Genomic DNA, 16,728 nt, shown 5'->3' with positions numbered 1-16,728 from the left:
TTCCTAAAAGATCTTTTATATTTTTGTGTGTTTATGTATGTGGGAGAATTAATAAAACCTTGCAGGAATATAGAATGAGAATAATGGTAACCAAGTCAGAGAGAAATAGATGATAATTATAAATTGGATAAATATAGAAAAATAATAATAGTGAAATTGGATAAGAGTAAAGAGTAATAAAGAGAAATTGGATAAGAGATATTTGTATGCTCATATGGAAATGGTCTAAAATAGAATTATATTGTATAAAATAATGTTTTATTTGACTTGTAAAATTTATAATGGAAAGAGGTTAATGTATTAATGGTTAATGATGGTTTGTTTGTCTTTAAAATTAATAAAATTTGTTTAAAAAAAAAAAAAACATGGCTCAGGATGACCCAGCCAGGTTGTCGTTTGCACCCCGCTCCGCAAAACTCACATACCTGCAATTATTTTTTTTGGGGAGATTCTTACGACCCGCCTTCTGATCTCTGATCTCTTCTTCAGACCCTGGATGACGTCATCAAAGATTTAATGGCCGCCATCCACCGGGAACTGACCGAGAAGCAGTCCGTCTGCTTCAGCCTCTCCTTCCCCCCCAACAAAATGGAGCTCACCGTCACCAAATCCGACAGCACCGATTCTCACATTTTCGAATTTCCCAATCCGGACGCGCGGCACAGTTTTGAGCAAGGCTTCGAGGATGCCAAGAAGAAGCTAGGTAGTTTATCCATGATGGTTTGTGATTGGTGTTACCGTGAACCTGCATTCTAACTTTCCAGACCATTCTCAGTGCTCCTTCCGACTGATGTGACCCAGCTCTCGAACAAAACCCTCTGTATTTAAATCAAAAGATTCCTTTATTAGGAGCAACGGCAGCCCCAGTTAAAAAGTTTCTCTCTCACCACAGGCTAACAAGTCTGTCCAGCAGGGAGATGAATAGTTGTCTGCCACATCTGTTCATCTCTGCCCCCTGCCTTTTATACCCAGAGCCTAGGGTGGGAAGAGTGATGGCTCTTCCGTCCCGAGGACCGGCCCGTAGATTTCCACTGCTCTGCTCTCCTCTCCTCTGCCTTCCGTGCATCAGGTACTGGATCCAGCTGTTCCTCCACTTCCGCATCAGCGACCTCCAGACCTGACTCCCCATCTGAGGGCTGACAGACGACCCAGGCTCTGCCTCTCTCTCTCTCTCTCTCTCTCCTCCCTCCCTCTCCCTCCGTCTCTCTCTCTCTCTCTCTCTCTCCCTCCCTCCCTCTCCCTCCGTCTCTCTCTCTCTCTCTCTCTCTCCCTCCCTCTCCCTCCATCTCTCTCTCTCTCTCTCTCTCTCTCTCTCTCTCTCTCTCTCTCTCTCTCTCCCTCTTTCCCCCTCTCCCTCCCTCCCTCTCTCTCTGTGCCAGTTCCATTCTCCCTCGGAGCTCCGTCCCGAGGACCGGCCTATAGATTTCCACTGCTCTGCTCTCCTCTCCTCTGCCTTCCGTGCATCAGGTACTGGATCCAGCTGTTCCTCCACTTCCGCATCAGCGACCTCCAGACCTGACTCCCCATCTGAGGGCTGACAGACGACCCAGGCTCTGCCTCTCTCTCTCTCTCTCTCTCTCCCTCCCTCCCTCTCCCTCCGTCTCTCTCTCTCTCTCTCTCTCTCCCTCCCTCCCTCTCCCTCCGTCTCTCTCTCTCTCTCTCTCTCTCCCTCCCTCTCCCTCCATCTCTCTCTCTCTCTCTCTCTCTCTCTCTCTCTCTCTCTCTCTCTCCCTCTTTCCCCCTCTCCCTCCCTCCCTCTCTCTCTGTGCCAGTTCCATTCTCCTCGGAGCTCCCGTCCCGAGGACCGGCCTATAGATTTCCACTGCTCTGCCCTCCTCTCCTCTCCCTTCTGTGCATCAGGTACTGGATCCAGCTGTTCCTCCCCTTCCGCATCAGCAACCTCCAGACCTGACTCTCCATCTGAGGGCTGACAGGCGACCCAGGCTCTGCCTCTCTCTCTCTCTCTCTCTCCCCCTCCCTCCCTCCCTCTCCCTCTCTCTCCGTCTCTCTCTCTCTCTCTCCCTCTTTCCCCCTCTCCCTCCCTCCCTCTCTCTCTGTGCCAGTTCCCTTCCCCCTCGGAGCTCCCGTCCCGAGGACCGGCCTATAGATTTCAACTGCTCTCCTTTCCTCTGCCTTTTTTTGCATCCGCGCGTCAGGCGCTGGGCCCGGCTATTCCTCCTTTTCCACATCAGCCACCTCCAGACCTGGCTCTTCTGTCCCAAGGACCGGCCCATAGATTTCCACTGCTCTCCTCTCCTCTGCCTTCTGTGCATCTATGCATCAAGCACTGGACCTGGCTGTTCTTCCTCTTCCTCATCAGCCACCTCCAGACCTGGCTCTTCGGTCCCAAGGACCGGCCCATAGATTTCCACTGCTCTCCTCTCCTCTGCCTTCTGTGCATCTATGCATCAAGCACTGGACCTGGCTGTTCTTCCTCTTCCTCATCAGCCACCTCCAGACCTGGGGGCTGTTGACTGTCCATCTGAGGGCTGACGGGCAGCCCAGGCTCCGCCTCTCCACCTCCGTCTCTCTTTCTCCGCCAGCTCCATTCCCTCTAGCCCCTTGGAGCTCCCGGGTTGCCCTGATACCGACTCTGAATCCTACGCCTTCTCCTCCTCCTCTGATTCAGCTGCAGGAGGAGCAGCTAGTAGTAAGCTAGCAGCTCAGCATGAAAATGAGTCAAGCGTGTGCTTTCCGGCATGCTGGTTTTCTACAAACGGGGATTAGAGGAGGGTTGGAGAATCCCTTTTCACGATGGTTTCTTCCGTCTGGATTCATAGGCGCCAGATTTATTTGCTCCGTTGCTCTCGATGAGAATATTTTTGGGGGTTTTCCAACAGGGGGCGTTGATAAAGCGACAGAGTTTTTAATCGATTCTGATTTGTGTTCATGCTTTTGCCGTGAAACTGACCGGGCCCTTGGCACAGGCAATCGATCGGATGATGCTACAAGCTTGTTAGGGTTTTCAATGTTAAATTTTAATTTACTTTAAAGAAAGACTTAGAAACAAGGAGAGTTTAAAACATGTAAAAAGGAGAAAAGGTGGGGGGAAATGTACAGTAAAGTAAAATAAATGAACAAGTGATCTAAAAGACGGTGAAGACTGTAATTTTCTAATATATTACGGAGAGGCAGTTTGGTGCAATGGTTAAGGCATCAGACTAGAAACTAGGGGGCTGAAGCTGAGTTTTAGTCCCACCTTAGGTATGAAATTGGCTAGGGGACTTTGGGCCAATCACCAGGAGACGGTGAGTTGTAGTACCGCCTTAGGCATGAAAGCTGTTGAGTAACTCTGGGCCAATCACCAGGAGACAGGGAGTTCTAGTCCCGCCTTAAGGCATTAAAGCCAGCTGGGTGACTTTGGGCCAATCACCAGGAGACGGGGAGTTCTAGTCCCACCTTAGGCATAAAGGCAGCTGGGTGACTTTGGGCCAATCACCAGGAGACAGGGAGTTCTAGTCCCGCCTTAAGGCATTAAAGCCAGCTGGGTGACTTTGGGCCAATCACCAGGAGACAGTGAGTTCTAGTTCCACCATAAGCATGAAATCCAGCTGGGTGACTTTGGGCCAATCACCAGGAGACGGTGAGTTCTAGTCCCGCCTTAGGCATGAAAGCCAACTGGGTGACTTTGGGCCAATCACCAGGAGACGGTGAGTTCTAGTCCCGCCTTAGGCATGAAAGCCAACTGGGTGACTTTGGGCCAATCACCAGGAGACGGTGAGTTCTAGTTCCACCATAAGCATGAAAGCCAGCTGGGTGACTCTGGGCCAATCACCAGGAGACAGTGAGTTCTAGTCCCGCCTTAAGGCATTAAAGCCAGCTGGGTGACTTTGGGCCAATCACCAGGAGACGGTGAGTTCTAGTCCCGCCTTAGGCATGAAAGCCAACTGGGTGACTTTGGGCCAATCACCAGGAGACAGTGAGTTCTAGTCCCGCCTTAAGGCATTAAAGCCAGCTGGATGACTTTGGGCCAATTACCAGGAGACGGGAGTTCTAGTCCCGCCTTAAGGCATTAAAGCCAGCTGGGTGACTTTGGGCCAATCACCAGGAGACAGTGAGTTCTAGTCCCGCCTTAAGGCATTAAAGCCAGCTGGGTGACTTTGGGCCAATTACCAGGAGACGGGGAGTTCTAGTCCCGCCTTAAGGCATTAAAGCCAGCTGGATGACTTTGGGCCAATCACCAGGAGACAGTGAGTTCTAGTCCCGCCTTAAGGCATTAAAGCCAGCTGGGTGACTTTGGGCCAATCACCAGGAGACGGTGAGTTCTAGTCCCGCCTTAGGCATGAAAGCCAACTGGGTGACTTTGGGCCAATCACCAGGAGACAGTGAGTTCTAGTCCCGCCTTAAGGCATTAAAGCCAGCTGGATGACTTTGGGCCAATCACCAGGAGACAGTGAGTTCTAGTCCCGCCTTAAGGCATTAAAGCCAGCTGGATGACTTTGGGCCAATCACCAGGAGACTGGGAGTTCTAGTTCCACCATAAGCATGAAAGCCAGCTGGGTGACTTTGGGCCAATCACCAGGAGACGGTGAGTTCTAGTCCTGCCTTAGGCATGAAAGCCAACTGGGTGACTTTGGGCCAATCAGTCTCAGCCCAACCTACCTCACAGGGTTGTTGTTTTGGGGACAACAAGGTGGAAGACTGAGTATTAAGTACGTTCCCTGCCTTGAGTTATTTACAAATAATAATAGAGGCAGGATAAAAGGAAAGAAATGTTGATTCTTTATGAAATGATAAAAGGTATTATAAAACCAAAAATCCGCGTCATGTTTCAAGCTAAGGTTGCAATGTTTGTTTAATTTCTCTTTCATTATCCAGCTTCTAACAAAAACTGCCTGGACCCTGAGTTCCTCAAGGCAATTCCTATTATGAAAACACGGAGTGGAATGCAAGTAGGTGCTAGTGCGTTTTTTTTCTTTTTTTCTCGCTTACTTACAGGCTCTGCAGTCTACTACGAAGTTACTCTTCCCACCTGCCCAGTGAGGTTCTTTTGTGCAACCCACTTGATTTAATTGTACTGCCGTTGAAGAATACAGCGGCTTCCTGACTGCGGTCTCCCTAAATCTCAGAACTGGATGTTCAAATACAGACAGTCCTCGACTCTACGACCACAAGAGCCCAAAATTTCCTGTGGCTAAGTGAGGCATTTGGGTGTTGCCCCATTTTATGACTGTTCTTGCAACTGTTGTTAAGTTGGTTGACACGGTTGTGAAATGGAGCAGGCTTCCCCGTTGGTTTCGCTTGTCTGAAGGTCGCAAAAAGGGGATCGGAGACACTGCGACCGTCGTAAATATGAGACAGTTGCCAGAACGTCCCGGTTTTGAATCAGGTGACCATGGGGGAAGCTGCAGTGGTCGTAAGCATGAAAAACGGTCGTAAATCACATTTTTTCAGTGCTGTTCTGACTTTGAATGGATACTAAATGAACTGCTGTAAGTTGAGGCTACCTGTATTAAACTTTAAGAAGTTTGGAACCCCTTGGAAGACTTCAACTCCCAGCATTCAATTGCTGGCTGAGGAATTCTGGGAGTTGAAGTCCACAAGTCTTTAAGTTCCCGTAGTTGAGAAATACGGTTTAGAGCAGAGTTCCCATCCTTTTTAAGATCGATGGACTTCAACTCCCAGAATTCAGTTGCTGGTTGGGAAATTCTGGGAATTGAAGTCCACCCATTGCTGAGGTTGAGAAATATGGTTTAGAAGAGTGTTCCCCACCCTTTTTAAGACGGATGGGACATTCAATTGCTGGCTGAGGAATTCTGGGAGTTACAGATACAGATACAGATAATCAGAGTTGGAAGGGACCTTATAGGTCATCTAGTCCAACCCTCCACCCAAGCAAGAGACTCTACACCATTTCTGGCAGATGGCAATCCACTCTCTTCTTGAAAGCCTCCAGGGGTGAAGCTCCCACAACCTCCGAAGGCAACTTCTGTTCCATGGGTTGATTGTTCTCACTGTCAGAAAGTTTCTCCTTATTTCCAGGTTGAAAAATCTCTCCTGGTTCAGTTTCCATCCATTATTCTTTGTCTGGCCTTCGGGTGCCTTGGAAAATAGCTTGACCCCTTCCTCCTCTCTGTGGCAGCCCCCCCAGATATTTGAACCCTGCTCTCCTGTCTCCCCCGGTCCTTCTCTTCCCTAGACTAGCCATGCCCAGTTCCTGCAACTGTTGAAGTCCACCTGTCTTTCAGTTCTTGTAGTTGAGAAATAAGATTTAGAACAGTGTTCACCTCCTTTTTTAAGACTGATGGGACTTCAACTCCCAGTATTCAATTGCTGTCTGGGGAATTCTGGGAATCGAAGTCTACCTGTCTTCAATTTCGGGTAGCTGTCAGGATTCCAGCAGTTAACCCCGATTTAAATCCTGAGACTCGAGCCAAACTTCCAAAACTAAACAGGATTTATTGGGAGTTAACATGTCCGGCACTACCTGGGTGTAGCTGACTCTGAGGCCCATCATTCATTGTCACCCTTGACCCTGGTTTCCCCTCACTCCCCTGTGTGTGTATCGTAATTCATATCCTCCAATGGGATACCTCCATAGCCCAGAGTCATCAGTCATGTTCTCCAGTTAGAATTTTGCGGGGCAAAAACTTCAGTCCCCCAGTTACTATCTTTGAAAACATTTATGGGATATATTTTCGGTTTCCAAGCTGCCACACTGTTCTTTTCAAATCCCTTTCCCACCCCATCCCTTTCTGTTGGCAACTCTAAAACAGCCATAGAAATGTTTTTATGAGTTGACACCGTGGTTGAGAAATATGCTTTAGAGCAGGGGTCTCCAGCCTTGGCAACTTTAAGCCTGAAGGACTTCAACTCCCAGAATTCCTCAGCCAGCAATTGAATGCTGGGAGTTGAAGTCCCGTCCGTCTTAAAAAGGATGGGAACTCTGCTCTAAACCATATTTCTCAACTCCAGGAGCTTAAAGACAGATGGACTTCAACTCCCAGAATTCCTCAGCCAGCAATTGAATGCTGGGAGTTGAAGTCTTCCAAGGGGCTCCAAACTTCTTAAAAGTTTAATTTAATATAGGTAGCTGGCTGGGGGATTCTGGGAGTTGAAGTCCTCCCAGGCTTAAAAGTTGCCAAAGTTGGAGGCCTCTGCTTTAAGAGCAGAGTTCCCCGTCCTTTTGAAGACCGATGGACTTCAACTCCCAGCATTCAATTGAAGTTGCTTGGCTGGGGGATTCTGGGAGTTGAAGTCCACCCGTCTTCGATTTCCTGCGGTTGAGAAACTCCAGCTTAAACCCAGTATGGGCAGGAAAGCGAGAGGAGCAAGAAACCCCCACACACACCCCCTTTGACCTGCTGCCAACGAAGCTCTTAAGGGCGGATTCCTTTTGCTTCCCTCCCCCCCAGTTCTCCTGCGCCTCCCCCAGCCACAGCAACCCGGAGAACGCCTACGAAGTCTGGGTCTGCAACAGCGACGGCTACGTGGGTCAGGTCTGCCTGCTGAGCATCCGGAAGGAGCCCATCGTGGAGGCCTGCATTGCCGTCTGCTCCGCCCGGATCCTGTGCATCGCCTCGGTGCCGGGTCTCAAGAGGACCTACAGGTAGTGGCCCGGCCAGCCTCCCTCGACCTCTGGGGGTGGGGAAGGGGGATTGAGGTGTGGCTCTGCTTGGGAATCTCTAGAAGGGTTTTCCAAGGATTCCGCTGCAGAAGGAAGGATCAGTCTCCGCGGAGTTTTGGCTTCAATCTTTCATGCGGGGAAAATTATACGGGCCGTGATTTTAATGAGAGGAGAGGAGGAGAGGAATAGAGGAGAGGAAATAGAATAGAGGAGAGGAGGAGACAAGAGTAAAGGAGAGGAGAGGATAGAGAAAAGGAGAGGAGAAGAGGAGAGTAAAGTAGAGGAGTAGAGTAGAAGTGGTAAAGTAGAAGAGAGGAGAATAGGAGAGTAAAGTAGATTAAAGAGGTAAAGTAGAGGAGAGGAGTAGAGAAGAGGAAAGGAGAGGAGAGTACAAGAGGTAAAGTAGAGGAGATAAGAGAGTAAAGTAGAGGAGAGGAGTAGAGGAAAAGAGGAAAGGAGAAGAGAAGAGAGTAAAGTAGAGGAGTAGAATAGAAGAGGAAAGGAGGAGAGGAATAGAGGAGAGGAGAGAAATAGAATAGAGGAGAGGAGGAGACAAGAGTAAAGGAGAGGAGAAGAGGAGAGTAAAGTAGAGGAGTAGAATAGAAGAGGTAAAGTAGAAGAGAGGAGAATAGGAGAGTAAAGTAGATTAAAGAGGTAAAGTAGAGGAGAGGAGTAGAGGAGAAGTGGAAAGGAGAGGAGGAGAGGAGAGTAGAAGAGGTAAAGTAGAGGAGAGGAGAGGAGGAGAGTAAAGTAGAGGAGTAGAGTAGAAGAGGTAAAGGAGAGGAGAGAAAGGAGAGGAGTAAAGAGGTAAAGTAGAGGAGAGGAGTAGAGGAAAAGAGGAAAGGAGAAGAGAAGAAGGGAGTAAAGTAGAGGAGTAGAATAGAAGAGGAAAGAAGGAGAAGAGGAGTAGAGTAAAGTAGAGGAGTAGAGTAGAAGAGGAAATGAGTGGTGTAGAGTAGAGTAGAGTGAATCAGAGTTGGAAGGGACCTTGGAGGTCTTCTAGTCCAACCCCCCTGCCTAGGCAGGAAACCCTACACCACTTCAGACAAAGGGTCATCCAGTCTGTTCTTTAAAAACCTCTACCGTTTTGAGCATTCACAACTTCTGGTGGCAAGCTGTTCCACTGGTTAACTGTTCTCACTGTCAGGAAATTGCTCCTTAGTTCCAGGTTGTTTCTCTCCTTGGTAAGTTTCCCTCCAACATTTCTTGTCTGGCCTTCAGGGGCTTTGGACAATAGCTTGACTCCCTCTTCTTTGGGGCAGCCCCTGAGATATTGGAGCACTGCTATCATGTCTCCCCTAGTCCTTCTTTTCATTAGACCTAAACATCCCCAATTCTAGCAACCGTTCTTGATACGTTTTAGTCTCCAGTGCCCGTAATCATTCTTCTGGCTCTTCTCTGCACTCTTTCCAGAGTCACAACATTTTTTTGTATATTGTGGCGACCCAAACTGGGTGCAGTATTCCAAATGCGCTCTTACTAAGGCGTTATCGAGCGCGACTAAGACTTCATGTAGTCTAGATGCAACGCCTCTCTCGATGCAGCCTACAGCTGCGTTTGGCTTACCAAATGGCCCCAAGCCATGGTGGGCTTTGAAGACGACCGCTGACCTCTTGAATCGGACCCCAAAGCAAAATTAAACGTCGACGTCAAGTTTTGCCATCTTCGGCTGGCATCCTGCCACCAAAGGAGAGGGAGGAGGGAGACATAGGTGGGGGGGAGGGCGGAGTCAAAGGGGCAATAAACCTGCATGTGAATGTGATTGGAAATTAGGGGGGGGGGGGGAGGAAGAGCTCGGAAACCCGATTGTGGCAAGCAGTCGAGGCCGCCGTGTACCCTGAGGAAGAACGCCAGTTAACCCCAACACCTCACCTTTCTCAAAACACCGACCCGAATCTCCGTCGGCTGAAGATGGACTGGCCACGGGTGGGGAAGGATGTGGGGGAGACTTTCTGTATCTTTTGAAATTCAGGCCTAGCCTGATTTTACTGCAGCCAGCGTCGTTTAGGAAAAGAACCGATCGTTTCAGCCAGTTGGAGTCGAGGGTCTTTCTTTCCTAAGGCATCCGATTGAGGCAGGCCTGACACTGGCGGTACGCGTAACAATGTTCTACCACTCAACTTTCTTCTTTGCGACGCATTCTTCCCCACCCCAGGGAACGTCCGGTGTCTTTAGCCAGCCCAGCCTCAGAGCTGGCAAACCCCACCCTGGATGAGACGGCAATTCAACCATGCCTGCATATCTCCATTTCTGGTTCTTCTCTGGAGATCTCGGAGCCGGTGGACACCGCTGGCCGGGAACTCGTCCCGTTCGACAGCGATGATACGGACGACGAGTCCTCGCCGAGTCCCTCCGGTACCCTTCAGAGCCATTCCACCATCTCCAGTTTTACAAGTGAGTTCTCTTGTTTCCAGAAAAAAAAAGAGGAGGCAGTAACTACCTGTGCAGGTAGTTCTCGGCTTACGACTGTTCGTTTAGGGACCGTTCAAAGTTACAATGGCACTGGAAAAAAAAGTGACTTATGAGCGGTTTTCAGGCTTACAGCCGTTTTTCTCAACCCTGGGCAATTTTAAAACGGGTGGGCTTCAACGCCCAGAATTCCCTGGCCACCTGGGGAATTCTGGGAGTGGAGGTCAGAATAACAGAATTGGAAGGGTCCTTGGCGGTCTTCTAGCCCAGGGGTCACCAACCTTTTGGACCACAGGGACCACCAAACTCATCCTTTTAAATCCCGCGGACCAGAGACCCTGGGAAAATCCCCCCAAAAGTCTGCAGGAAAATCCCCCAGCCCGTTTTCCTACCGATCGATGGTTCTTTATTTGGGATCGCAGGATACCGTCTCCAGCTCCGTTCTCAGGGGAGAGAGAGACTTTTGGCTTCATGCAAGGAAAGCAGCAGAAGCAGCAGAAGTCTTTCTTTCTCTCCCCCAAACTCTGCCAGAAATGAGTCTTGGTGAGACTTATCGTGCTGGTGCAGCTTCTTGGAGCAGGAGGCCTTGCAGGGTCCCAAAGACTCATTTCTGGCGGAGTTTGGGGGAGAGAAAGAAAGACTTTGGCTGCTTTCCTTGCATGCAGCCAAAAGCAGAAGAAGAAAGAAGCGGAAAGAAGCAGCCCGGTAGCCAGGCCAGGCGCGTGGGGTGAGTGGGGCATGTTCCCCCCCCCTCTGCCCTTTCTCCCCTCCCCTCACTACCTCGTGTTGTGCGCAGTGCAAGTGACGCAAGCCTTGTGTTCCCACGGGCCATGTGGGCGGAGCAGCTGTGTGTTCCCGTGCAGCCTGGATTAATTGCTTTGGGGGGGACATTTCTCTGCGGACCGTCAAAATTTTCTCACGGGCCACCAGTGGTCCCCGGCCCACTGGTTTGGCGACCACTGATCTAGTCCAACCCCCTGCCCAAGCAGGAAACCTGATACAGATAGTCCTCGACTTAACAATAGTTCATTTAGTGACCTTCCAAAGTTACAACGGCACTGAAAACAGTGACCTATGACTGTTTTTCACACTTAATGACTGTTGCAACCTCCCCAAGATGAAAATTCAAATGCTTGGCCACTGACTCCTCTTTATGACGGTTGCCGTGTCCCGGGACCTCGCGATCGTTTTTGCGACCTTCCATCAGGCAAAGTCAACGGGGAAGCCAGATTCACTTAATGACCATTGTCCCTAATGTAACAAACTGCAGTGATCCACTTAATAACCATAGCAAGGAAAGTCGTAAGATGGGTCAAAATTCACTTAACAAATGTCTCGCTTCACAACAGAAGTGTTGGGCTCAGCTGTGGTTGCAAAAGTCCCATCCCACACACACACACACACACACACACAAAACACACACACAAACTCGCCCAAAAAACACAGCGAGTTGTTGTTTTTTAAGCCCGTTGCCATCAACCAAGGCTTTGTTGTTCTAATAAACCTTTTAAAAATACTTAGTTAAAGGAAGCGTTTGAGCACAAACAATTCAGTTGTCTTTCTGTTCCTAAGAAACAGGCCTCTTTATTTCCTAGCAAAATGTCCAAATATTTTTCCTCCTTGGAAGCTGCCCTTGTTTATATCCACTTTTGAGAATAGCAGCGTTGTTACAACCGAGACGGAATAATATGACGTATTCTGCCCAAAACGAGAGCTGGTTATCGGAGGGTTTTGTTATTGTTTAGATTAATGCTGTAGCCCGTGTCAAGATGGTGCGATGTGATATATCCTGTTAATAAACAATGGACTGGAATAAACCATCATCTCAAATAACAATGCTCCCTCCTAACTAAAACAAATACCGCGTTTCCCCGAAAATAAGACCCTGTCTTATATTTTTTGGGGTCACCAAAAAAGGCAGCAGGTCTTATTTTCGGGGGACGTCATCCACTGACTAATCCCACTTGCGTGCATTGCCCCCGGCCTCCTTTTCACTGTCAGAGGCCAGAACTTCTTCTTCTGTGGCCGGCAAGGCTTTCCTGAAGGCCTCTGCAGCCGATAAGAGAGCTCAGGATCGATCCAGAGCTTTGTTCTCAGCTCCAGAGGCCTTCAGGAAAGCCTTGCCTGCCTTGCCAGCAGCAAAAGAAATGGGCCAGCAAGGCAGGTGTCGGGGTGTGCAAGGCCTGGCTACACCTGTCCAAAGGTAAGTAGTAGGGCAGCTCCACCCACCCCTCATCCCCACCCTAGCTTAATTTTTACCTGTCTACTCTGGAGTGGGCAGAGTCTTAATTAAGGCTTATTACGGGAGGTAGGGCTTATATTGGGTGTATGTGTAAAAAATCAAGCTAGGACTTACTTTCAGGGTAGGTTGTATTTTCGGGGGAACAGGACACACACACACACACACATATGCACATATCAAGACGTATTCAGCAGATTCTGACCACTTCTGGAGAACCAGTAGTGGAAATTTTGAGTAGTTCGGAGAACCGGCCAATGCCACCTCTGACTGGCCCCGCCAACCCCATCTATTCTCCGCCTCCCATTGAGTCCCAGCTGATCGGCTGGGTCTCCCTTGGTTGCCCTGCACAGGAGAACGGAGCTGGAAAGCAGGTCAGTGGGATGGGGAGGGAATGGGGATTTTGCAGTAACCTTCCCCTGCCACGCCCCCACCAAGCCACTCCCACCCAGTAATAAAAAATTGGAATCCCACCACTGATACACACACACGCACACACACATATATATATATATATATATATATATATAATTAAAAGGGGCAGTCCATCATTGAAAACAGAATAAAGCCATTAATTCTAGCAGCCAAATCTCCAGGCATAAGTTCCTGTTCAGCTATAAACTACTTTTCCGAGTTGATGGCTGTTAAAAGTTCAATTTCCCTGCAAGAAGGTGTGCAGGCTGTGATTTTAAGAAGTTAAAAGTTCAGTTCAGTAAAGGACCCTGGATTTGGGAATGGGGTTCTAAACCTTTTGACAATAACTCACCTGTATTCTGGAATAAAAAGTGTTGAGGAAGAAGTGGGTGGTGGTTGTTTTTTTTTTCAAAATCTCTCGAATCTGAAGAACCAGGAAAAAGTGTGGAGAAGAGCAGTAAAGTCATTGTTTTGCAGTGCCGTTGTAACTTTGAGCAGTCCCTAAATGAACGGTCGTAAGTCGAGGGCTCCCTGTACAGATAGTCCTCGACTTACAGCAGTTCATTTAGGGACCGTTCAAAATTACAACGGCGCTGAAGAAAGTGACTTAGGATGTTAAAACCGTGGTCACGTGATCAAAATTTGGATGCTGGGCAACTGACTTGTATTTATGACGGTCGCAGTGTCCCGGGGGTGTGGGTGTCATGTCATCTCCTTTTGTGACCTTCTGACGAGCAAAGATCAACGAGGAAGTCAGATTCACTTAATGACCATGCAGCTAACTTAACTGCAGCGATTCACTTAACAACGGTGGCAAGGAAGGTCCTAAAATGGGGGGAGAAATTCACTTAACTGTGTCACTTCATCATCATCATCCTCTTTTAATGGCCCCGTAATCCCTTGCGGTCTGGAATCTGGGCAACTGAATGGAGTTGAGTGTTTCCTGGCCGGATGCCTTTTCCTGTTACCGGTGCGGAGTTTTGTTCAGCAGATATAATTCTCATTGTGCCCAGAGAGAGAAATATCTGCCTTCTCCCTAGGATCAAACTCACCGCCTCCCGATTGTGAGGCGAGAGCACCACCTCTAGGCCACCGCATCACTCTTAACAACCGCTAAGTAATCCCCCAAAAAGGTTGGGCTCCATTGTGGCCGTAATTCAAGGACTGCCCCTTTTTCCTTCGCCAGATGAGGAGATCCCCAGCTCCAAAGACGTGATGGCGGAGACCACCAGCTCAGAAGAGGAGCAAGACCCCAGCGGCTTCCTCCCGATCGGTCGCCCCTTCGGCCCCCAGAACCAGATCGCCGAAAGCCCCATGGATGGCCAAGCTATGAGACGCTCCAGCCAAGGGTCCTTCACCAGGGCCAGCTTGGAAGACCTGCTGAGCGTGGATCCCGAGGCCTATCAAAGCTCCATGTGGCTGGGCACGGAGGACGGGTGGTAAGGAGACCCCTGCCCTGGAATCTCTCCAAGCCTGCTGTTGAGGGCCACACCGGAACAAGAGTTTTCCCTTGGGGTCCAAATTGGGAAGAGGGCACTCTGCAGGATGGCAATAACGCTTAGACTTATATAGCGCTTCGCAGTGCTTTTCCAGCCCTCTCTAAGTGGTTTACAGAGTCAGCCACCGAGGGAGGGAGGAAGGAAGGAAGGAAGGAAGGAAGGAAGGAAGGAAGGAAGAAGGGAAGGAAGGGAAGGAACAGAAGGGAAAGGAAGGAAGGAAGGAAGGGAAGGGAAGAGAAGGGAAAGGAAGGAAGGGAGGAAGGAAGGAAGGAGGGAGGAAGGAAGGAAGGAAGGAAGGAAGGAAGGAAAGGCAATAGCCCTTAGCACTTATATACCGCTTTCTGGTGCTTTCCAACCCTCTCTAAGCGGTTTACAGAGTTAGCCACCGAGGGAAGGAGGAAGGAAGGAAGGAAGGAAGGGAAGGGAAGGGAAGGGAAGAGAAGGGAAAGGAAGAAAGGAAGGAAAGGAAGGAAGGGAAGGAAGAGAAGGGAAAGGAAGGAAGGAAGGAAGGAGGAAGGAAGGAACGAAGGAAGGAGGGAGGAAGGAAGGAACGAAGGAAGGAAGGAAAGGCAATAGCCCTTAGCACTTATATACCGCTTTCTGGTGCTTTCCAACCCTCTCTAAGCGGTTTACAGGCTTCTTGCCCCCAACAATCTGGGTCCTCATTTTACCCACCTCGGAAGGACGGAAGGCTGAGTCAACCTGGTGGTGAGATTCAAACGGCCCAATTGCAGGCACCACCACTTCCTTCTCCTGCTCCTCTCCACAAAGCCCCTTCTCTTCTAGCACTGATGATGTTCTCTAGATGGGTCACGAAACGGCTGCGAGAAAACCACCCAGCTCAGAGAGCACCAAGGACCTCCCCCAAATCCAGGGCAGTTTTCCATCAACCAACTTCGCTACGTGAACACTACACCCCCTTTCCCTCGTGTCGCCTCCATCTCCAGGCCTCGTGTTCTCTTCTGTTTCCGTTGCAGCATCCACGTCTATCAGTCTTCGGATAACATTCGCAACAGGAAGAACAGCCTGAAGATGCAACATTCGGCCTCTGTGACCTGCATTTTGTAAGTGTCAAAGCACCTTGAGGCGGCGCTGACCATAATATATACCCATCATGTCTCTGTGCCGGGCCGGTTTATATTCCGTGTGGTTTAAGAAAAATAAATAAATCTGATTTTGCTATACATGGTAAAGGAATGAATAGAAAAGCACAAAAGACCCAAGAGATTTAGGTGAAGGATGGAGAGTTTAGATCAGGGGTGTCCAACCTTGACAACTTTAAGACTTGTGGACTTCAACTCCCAGAATTCCTCAGCCAGGAATTCTGGGAGTTGAAGTCCACAAGTCTTAAAGTTGACAAGGTTGGACACCCCTGGTTTAGATGTTTTGAACATGGACAAGCAATCAGGAGTGGAAGTGGAGAAGAGAAGGAAGGAAAAAGGATAGGCTGCTGCATATTTGAATAGTTCCCCTTCCCATAAACCACGAACAGGCTGTCTCTTGGCTTTCAGGGGCCTTCATTCGAGGAGGATCTCAAACCAAGATTGGACAACTATTGGCCGGTATGGTTTGAGGATTCCTAACTTGATTGGGCCAGAACAGGGCTCTCCAACCTTGGCCACTTTAAGCCAGGCGGACTTCAACTCCCAGCAGAGCTGGCTGGAGAATTCTGGGAGTTGAAGTCCGCCTGGCTTTAAAGTGGCCAAGGTTGGAGACCCCTGGATTAGCAGACCTCCAAGGTCCCTTCTAACTGTAGGACTCTGTGGTTCTGACATCCAAGGTCTCTTCCCACCTTCAGAGTCTTATGATTCTGACCTCTAAGGTTCCTTCCAGCCCCAGGAGTCTATGCTTCTGTGACCTCCAAGGTCCTTTCCAACCCTACAAGTCTATGATTCTGTGATCTTCAAAGTCCTTTTCCACCCTATGCTTCTGTTGACCCATAAAGTCACTTCCCACCCTAACAGTCTATGATACTGTGACCTCCAAGGTTCCTTCTCACTCTAAGAGTCTATGATTTTGACTTCCAGGGTCCCTTCCAGCCCTAGGAGTCTATGATGATGTGACCTCCAAGGTTCCTCCCAACCCTAGGAGTCTATGATTTTGACTTCCAGGGTCCCTTCCAGCCCTAGGAGTCTATGATACTGTGACCTCCAAGATTCCTTCCAACCCTAGGAATCTATGTTTCTGTGATTCCTAAGATCCCTTCCCACCCTAGGCATCTATGCTTCTCCCAGGTTCTTTCCAGCCCTAGGAGTCTATGACACTATGACCTCCAAGGTCCCTTCCCACCCTAGGAGACTATGCTTCTCCCAGGTTCTTTCCAGCCCTAGGAGTCTATGACACTATGACCTCCAAGGTCCCTTCCCACCTTAGGAGTCTGTGCTTCTCCAAGGTTCTTTCCAGCCTTAGGAGTCTATGATACTACGACCTCCAAGGTTCCTTCCTACCCTAAGAGTCTATGATTCCCCCCCTCCGCAAGCCTTTGTAATTTCAATTGTGGGAATGGATTAGAACAGATCAGTGAATAAAAGCATTTAAGAATGTCTTTGGGATAACGCCTTTCAAGCTTGGCATTAAACCGAGATGAATGATCTTTTTAA

The 16,728-nt window shown here is 49.2% G+C and overlaps 1 protein-coding gene across 1 annotated transcript in view; it reads left to right on the top strand.

The window, feature by feature from the left end:
* ARHGEF17 (Rho guanine nucleotide exchange factor 17) overlaps nt 1-16,728 on the top strand; it is a 151,674-nt gene that overhangs the window by 124,984 nt on the left and 9,962 nt on the right. Inside the window, exons 12-17 of the mRNA XM_087967516.1 lie at nt 490-703; nt 4,819-4,892; nt 7,356-7,549; nt 9,723-9,961; nt 13,816-14,068; nt 15,106-15,192. Of these exons, the coding sequence (XP_087823642.1) occupies nt 490-703; nt 4,819-4,892; nt 7,356-7,549; nt 9,723-9,961; nt 13,816-14,068; nt 15,106-15,192 (1,061 nt within the window). The remainder of the gene's footprint in view (nt 1-489; nt 704-4,818; nt 4,893-7,355; nt 7,550-9,722; nt 9,962-13,815; nt 14,069-15,105; nt 15,193-16,728) is intronic.

This window comes from Notechis scutatus, chromosome 5, assembly GCF_049901735.1.
Source record: "Notechis scutatus isolate UNSWTSFEM ecotype Mainland chromosome 5, rNotScu1.2, whole genome shotgun sequence".
Lineage (NCBI taxonomy): Eukaryota > Metazoa > Chordata > Lepidosauria > Squamata > Elapidae > Notechis > Notechis scutatus.
The sequence above is the reverse complement of the archived record's forward strand: the minus strand, read 5'-3'. Positions and strand labels throughout refer to the sequence as shown.